Source organism: Lolium rigidum, chromosome 6 (assembly GCF_022539505.1).
Source record: "Lolium rigidum isolate FL_2022 chromosome 6, APGP_CSIRO_Lrig_0.1, whole genome shotgun sequence".
NCBI classification, from domain to species: domain Eukaryota; kingdom Viridiplantae; phylum Streptophyta; class Magnoliopsida; order Poales; family Poaceae; genus Lolium; species Lolium rigidum.
The window spans coordinates 87,872,012-87,879,338 of NC_061513.1; the positions used below are offsets into that span (position 1 = coordinate 87,872,012).

Consider the following 7,327-nt stretch of genomic DNA (forward strand, 5'->3'; position numbering starts at 1 on the left):
GCAAACGAAGGAAAGAGGGAGGAGAGGAGGGGCGTTGCATTCCCGCCATTTCCTCCCGGCCCGTGCCGACACCGCCCAATGAAACCGCTCCATATACAACTCCACGTTTGCCTCGCCATCAACCCCCTAAGGCTCCGCATCCCCCACAATTCCAACCTCCCCGGCGCCGCTCCCCCGCGTGCCGACCCGCCACCGCGCGCCGGCTCGCCATGGGTAACTGCTGCCCGGGTTCTGGGGATGCGGAGCCCGCCGCCGCCGCCTCCGCTTCCTCCGACCCATCCACCCGCCGCTCCGGCGCGTCCATCAAGGCCGGCGCGTCCCCCTCCTCGGCGCCCGCGCAGAACAAGCCGCCGGCCCCCCTCGGCCCCGTGCTCGGCCGCCCCATGGAGGACGTGCGCAGCATCTACACCATCGGCAAGGAGCTCGGCCGCGGCCAGTTCGGCGTGACCAGCCTCTGCACGCACAAGGCCACGGGCGAGAAGTTCGCGTGCAAGACCATCGCCAAGCGGAAGCTGTCCACCAAGGAGGACGTGGAGGACGTGCGGCGCGAGGTGCAGATCATGTACCACCTTGCCGGCCAGCCCAACGTGGTGGAGCTCAAGGGCGCCTACGAGGACAAGCAGTCGGTGCACCTCGTCATGGAGCTCTGCGCCGGCGGGGAGCTCTTCGACCGGATCATCGGCAAGGGCAAGTACACGGAGCGCGCCGCCGCATCGCTGCTCCGCACCATCGTCGAGATCATCCACACCTGCCACTCCCTCGGCGTCATCCACCGCGACCTCAAGCCCGAGAACTTCCTCCTCCTCAGCAAGGAAGAGGACGCCACGCTCAAGGCCACCGACTTCGGGCTCTCCGTCTTCTTCAAGCAAGGGGAGGTGTTCAAGGACATCGTTGGCAGCGCCTACTACATCGCGCCGGAGGTACTGAAGCGGAGCTACGGGCCCGAGGCGGACATCTGGAGCGTCGGAGTCATCCTGTACATCCTTCTCTGCGGTGTTCCTCCCTTCTGGGCAGGCAAGTCATCATCTTCTGCTAGAACTTGATCACGTCTTATACTAGGAAACAAGACGAATCAATGAGTTTGGTTTTTCAGAATCGGAGCACGGCATCTTCAATTCCATCCTGCGGGGGCAGGTGGACTTCACCAGCGACCCGTGGCCGCGCATCTCGTCCGGCGCCAAGGACCTCGTCAGGAAGATGCTCAACTCTGACCCCAAGAAGAGAATTTCTGCCTACGATGTCCTCAGTGCGTGTCCATCGACCTGCATGCATTCTTTTATCTGTACCCTGAATTTTGGCAACAACACATATACCGTGCAAGTGCAAATATGACACCGTACTCTTCTGCTTGTTGTTCAGACCATCCTTGGATCAAGGAAGACGGCGAGGCGCCCGACACACCACTGGACAACGCCGTCATGAACAGGCTCAAGCAGTTCAGGGCTATGAACCAGTTCAAGAAAGCAGCGCTAAGGGTCCGTGGTTCTGAGTGCAGGAACTAGTTAGTAGTGTACAAGTGACCCCCATTCTGTGTTTCTGAACCGATCCCATGGTATGTATATGCAGGTCATCGCCGGATGCCTGTCAGAGGAAGAGATAAGAGGGCTGAAGGAGATGTTCAAGAGCATGGACGCCGACAACAGCGGGACGATCACCGTGGACGAACTCCGGCGAGGTCTGTCCAAAGAGGGGACCAAGCTCACGGAGGCCGAAGTGGAGCAGCTCATGGAAGCCGTAAGTCTCGCTGGACATCTTGCTTACTGGTGAACAGAATTACATAATGATTCTTTCTGAACTTGCGTTTAATTTGCTGTGGTACCCAGGCCGACGCGGACGGGAACGGCACGATCGACTACGAGGAGTTCATCACGGCGACGATGCACATGAACAGGATGGACAGGGAAGAGCACCTCTACACCGCGTTCCAGTACTTCGACAAGGACAACAGCGGGTAACTTAACTGAACTTCACAATCCTATCGCTCGGTGCAAGATACACTGCTGAAGCAAACCGTGCGTCACAGAGCACCGGACTCGTTCTAATTAGCTACCATTGTCATCCTCTGTGGCTGCAGCTGCATTTCCAAGGAGGAGCTCGAGCAGGCGCTGAGGGAGAAGGGACTCCTGGATGGCAGAGACATCAAGGACATCATAGCCGAGGTCGACGCCGACAACGTAAGTGTCGCTTGTCGCTGCTGCAAGCGCATCGTGTAACACAGCGGCGAACTGATCGCCTGGAGTTTATTGTCGATCGTGTCTGCAGGACGGAAGGATCGACTACAGCGAGTTCGCGGCGATGATGAGGAAAGGGAACCCGGAGATCCCCAAGAAGCGACGCGACGTCGTGCTATAGGAGAGGAGAGCGATCGATGGATCCAGGAGCCATCGAGCGAGCACTCGGCATCTGGTCCCTATCTACCGATCGACCGTCGTATCGAGCAATGCCACGACGCAGGTGGCGTAGGTGCCCGCAGACGGCGGGGAAGAAGCAGCTAGCCTCGCTTATGTGACGTGCGACAGACGGTGGGTGTGGTCAGTGTGATGCGTTTCCTTCTGTGTGCTCACCCCGGCTAGCTCGTGTTAGAACTGTTCGTATGTGCTTGTCGATTTGTTAACGGTTCTTGGGTGTTAGTGACCGCCTCTCGACTTACGACGACGATCATAACAAGTGTATACTTTCCAGATGTAAGAGAAGGGAGTAGCAAATGTCCATACACACAGTTTTTTTCTTTTTCGGAAGCGCACTCTGTGTTCTTTTTTCCCTGCTTCATTTAACTTCCTTAATTTTAACAACCTGGGCGCCCGCTCAGGCTTGCCGACGGCGCAACCGGCAACCCTTATATTTTATCATTCTTTATGGTGTGATTTTTTTTTTTCAAACGCTTGGCGTCTTAAACTTGTTTGCCCATGACTTTGGAGGTTTCTTGGTCCGTCACTGAGTCAAAGGGAATACATCTAATATCACAAATATGTACATGCATTTTTAAGCATAATTTTGCTCGGTTTAAAGCTTACAAATACATTAACTTCTTATTAGGAGAAACCCTGTGAGAGGAATTACTTAATAATAATTTAAGAGCTATTTACAAAGAGTACTACTGCAGCAAAAGGACTGAAAAAAGATAAACCTAAAGGATTGTGGTATCCAAAATTTAAATTGTTAAAATTCAAAAAATAAACTTCAACTTGTTGACAGTACATCTCTTCATTAATTCTGTGCCGCTCCATGAGTAATCTCATGCATGCAGGTAGATTCTTTCCACCCCTGAAAAGTTGGCTCTTGATTCTTGAAGATTTTGTTGTTTCTGATAGTCCAGGTACTCAAAGATGCTAAGATGATAATTTCCATAAATGAAAGTTTAGCTTTACTTTGATTTCTTCAAAAGCTTCCTGAACAGACATATTTCTTGATCTTCAGGGACAGGCAAAATCCCAATAGTTATATGCAAAAGGGTAATCCCAAATAGATGTACTATCAAAGTCTCTTCATGTTGGCAAGAAAGTGTAGCACATCTATAAATACATGTAACTTGAGTAGAGCAATGGGTGTATTTTTTTTTTTTTGATCAAGTCGGAAGGGGAGAACCCCTACCTAAATTTTATTAAGGGAGCTAAGGCAGCTCAAGGTGTTACACCAACCAAAGAACACAAGGGGGATAGCAGGGAAAGAAAGAAAGGAAAGAAAACTAGTAATATGTACAGAGGAACAAAGAGAGGGGGAGAGGTCAATTCTGCCACTCTGAACACCAGAGAAGTAATGCATCTCTCTCATCCTTCCTGGCCCTATGTGACCAAAGCTTGCAAGTTTCCATGCATTGTTTGGCAGCAGTATGAAGTGGGACTTCTATGTCATCAAACACTTTCCTGTTTCTAGACAGCCAAATGGTCCACATGGAAGCTGTAATGACTAGGTCCCATCCTTTCTTTTTCTGGTCTGAACATTTGTCCCTGGCTGTGTCGTAAATATCTGATAAAACAGAGAGATCAGACAGGTCAATTCCAAGAAGCGCGAGGATTTGAGAAGTCCGTCGACAATTCAGGACAAAATGTTCTACTGTCTCCCTTTCTTTACATCCAAAGGGGCAAAGCTCATCATCGATAACTTTCTGCCGGAAAAGAAGTGATCTAACTTTGATCCTGCCCTTAATCATCAGCCAAGCAAAAACCTTCCCTTTCTTTGGTGCCGCACACGACCAGATGGTGTCTGCACTCACATGTGTTATTCCTCCCCAGTTCATGATGTCGTACATATTTCGAACTGAGAAATTGACTTTCATATCAATTCTCCATCCTCTCCTGTCGCAAACAGAGGGTTGGAGAACACAAGTGTCCAGGAAGGACATTATCGTCTCCTTTTCCCGTTCAGCCCTGTCGGAGGTAATGTGCTTCGGAGGGAGAACCCACGTCCCATCTCTCCAGCAGTCCGCTACTAAGATGTTTGGTCTTAGTGCATGTGAGTACAAAGCCGGGAACTGATTTCTTAAGGGCCCATTTGTAGTCCATTTATCCTTCCAAAAGGATGTACATTTTCTGTCCCCAAGCTGCACACACGTTGCATTCCTATATGTGTCAACTAGCCCAGTAATCTGCCTCCAAGCCCTAGTATATCCGGCTGAGCTATCCCCAAGATCATTACCTTGCAAGTGTGCAGCCATTACCCATCTAGCCCAGGGTGAGTTTGGTTCTGTTGAAAAGCGATGAACAAACTTCGTCAATAAGCATTCATTTTGAATACCCAGGTTCTTGATACCAAGCCCCCCTTCTTCGAAACTTCTGCAAACATAGTCCCAGGCCACCAAACAATCACTGCCTTTAACCGTGCTTTTTCCTTTCCAGAAAAAGGCCCTTCTCAGCCTGTCCAGCTCATCAATCACCCATTGCGGAAGCTTAATACAAGACATAAGATAAGCCGGTAGCGCGGTCAAAACTGATTTAGTAAGCGTCAATCTCCCTCCACGGGTAATAAAATCAAGAGAGAAGCCCAATCTTTTTTCCACCGAAGAAATGTAAGGGAGAAAAACCTCCTTGAGTAGCTTTGAGTCAGAGAGCGGCAGCCCCAGATAGGTTTGAGGGAAAGAGGCCACTTCACAATTGAGCACCGAGCAATATCTTTACCTTCTTGACCGGTAAGGTTTATTTTTCTTCCTCGCGTATTTCCACACCTTTTGGCTCATTGAGTAGTGCGGTATGGTCATGCAGTACCAGTTCGCTCACATGTAGAATAAGAAGCATCAGTGGCTCAATGGCAAGTGTTCTGAACCCGCACAGTACACGCTTTCCTGCTCTGCACTTCAGTGGGCCGAGCAAGCCATGAAGCATGTGCCTGTAAAGCTCGTGTCAGGTGCAAACACCGGCGACACGTTCGCGGCGTCTCCTTCTGCGCAAATGCACAGAACATTTCAGGAATCCATTACTCTGAATGAGCCTGAATCAGCTCAATGCTGGAGCAGCATGCTTGAGCTGCTGAGGATGCGCAAGGCCATTTACTACGTGCAGACTGCAGACCAAGGTTATTTACTCCGTGCAGACAAGTAGACGATGACGAGACGGATGGTCGTGCAGGTCTGATATTTCTGGACGGAAGGCTCAAACTGAGCCGGGCTTTAAGCGCGGGCCGACCTTATTTCGGAGTCTAAAATATCCATACACGTCTGTTTACGTCAGTCTAAATAATCGAAATCGACTGCGTCCGTTTGCATTGAGGGTGCCCCTAGCGGCACGACGAATTTTATTTGAGTTTTTCTTTTTTGAACATGAAAACATAATTTACATAATGAAGAAATAAAAATATAAAATATAAAACTAACGCATGCGCCTACTCCTCCTCGTTGTCATCTAGCAGGACGAAATCCGATACCGCCCACGGCCAGTTGGCACGGCGGAACATACGTCAGTGCTACCAACGGTGGAGGTGGAGCAGCGCACGCCGGTGGTGGAGGTGGAGGTGGAGCAGCCCACGCCGGTGGTGGAGGTGGAGGTGGAGCCGCCCACGGATTGTACGCCGGAGGTGGAGGTGGAGTCGAAGGCGGCGGTTGCGGGGCCGAGTTCTGGAGCGCCCGTCGTAGGGCCTCTTCCTCCGTGAGGCCCGACGGCATGATCCCGGTGGCGTACCGGGGCAGCGGTGGCTGCATCGTTCGGTCCACCTCCGAGACGAGGACACCGAGCCTCTCGATCTCGTCGTCGGTCATCATCGCTGGGAAGTTGAACTTCTAGCCCTCCGTCATGGCCGCCTGCCATTCGTGGAAAATGCAGGCACGAAGTGGTCGCTCTCGTTCTTGGCCTCCTCGTTTTGGTAGGCTAGCTTGTCGCAGTCCTCGCCGGCGTCGTCCTCCTGTGGAGGTGCCGGCGGCTGCCGTGTTCGACAACGAGGCGGCGGTGGCCGGTCAAACGGGAAGTCCCTGTCACCGAGGAAGCCCGCCTGCCTCCTCGGATCATCCTCGGTCATGCGCTAGCTGTGCCAGGTATTGGAGTCGACGGCGAAGGTGGGATCGGCGCGGAGCTCAGGCGGCAGGTACCTCCGTCTGTGCCGGATCTCGGCGCTCCTACCTGGCTCGCGCAGAGGCCTGGGCGGGACAAGCACCCAGAGGTGGCTGAGCCGCCTGTAAGGGTACATTGCCCCTAAGTGTATTTTTGGTAATTAATAACAATCCTCTATGGACTAATGTTTTCATTGTGTTTATATGAAGGAATGTTCCATAGGTATTGGTTGTAGTCCATGTGTTGGATTCAAGTGTGGATGCCATGAAAATTGATATATATATACCTTTGGTATTGGCATCAAGATCATCGATTTGAAGAGATACAAGGTTGACCAAGACTATAAGTGAAGATTGAATTCAAGTTGATCAACACATGAAGCATAAGAGTGTACCACTTTGGATCATGTGATCTTATGGTATGGTAAGCCTTATCAATTATGGTTCATGAGCTAACCCACTATATATATGCATTTGTGTTGTCTATGTGGGTTAGGTATCTTGCCATGGGCATGCATCAAGATCTCATATAGCCCATGTGAGGATGGCACGAAGTATGAATGTCATAAAGGTTGAGAAGGGCAAGTTCAAGATGTGTATATCGAGAAGATCATGCTTGAAGCTCACTGTCCATTTGGTGATAATGGGTCCTTCTCATAGTGGTGTATGGGGGCAATTGTGAGTCTCCACGAAGCAACAACGATCAAGTGATGCATTCTGGCTTGAGTGGAGCTTGAAGCGTTGTCATCAAGATCAAGCAGGATGCGCAAGGCAAAGGTATGGCCTTGCAAAGTTTTCCATTTACCGGTCTCAAGGTGGTTGTTAGGAGACTGGGTTATAGGATAAATAGCG

At 50.9% G+C, this 7,327-nt stretch overlaps 1 protein-coding gene across 1 annotated transcript; it reads left to right on the forward strand.

The window, feature by feature from the left end:
* Positions 1-209: 209 nt before the first annotated feature.
* Positions 210-2,697, forward strand: LOC124660132 (calcium-dependent protein kinase 2-like). The gene is made up of 7 exons (XM_047197921.1): positions 210-1,014; positions 1,094-1,246; positions 1,360-1,475; positions 1,567-1,734; positions 1,824-1,951; positions 2,075-2,174; positions 2,263-2,697. Exons 1-7 carry the CDS (start codon positions 210-212, stop codon positions 2,350-2,352), a joined length of 1,560 nt encoding a protein of 519 aa, XP_047053877.1. The 3' UTR covers positions 2,353-2,697.
* The last annotated feature ends 4,630 nt before the right edge of the window (positions 2,698-7,327 follow it).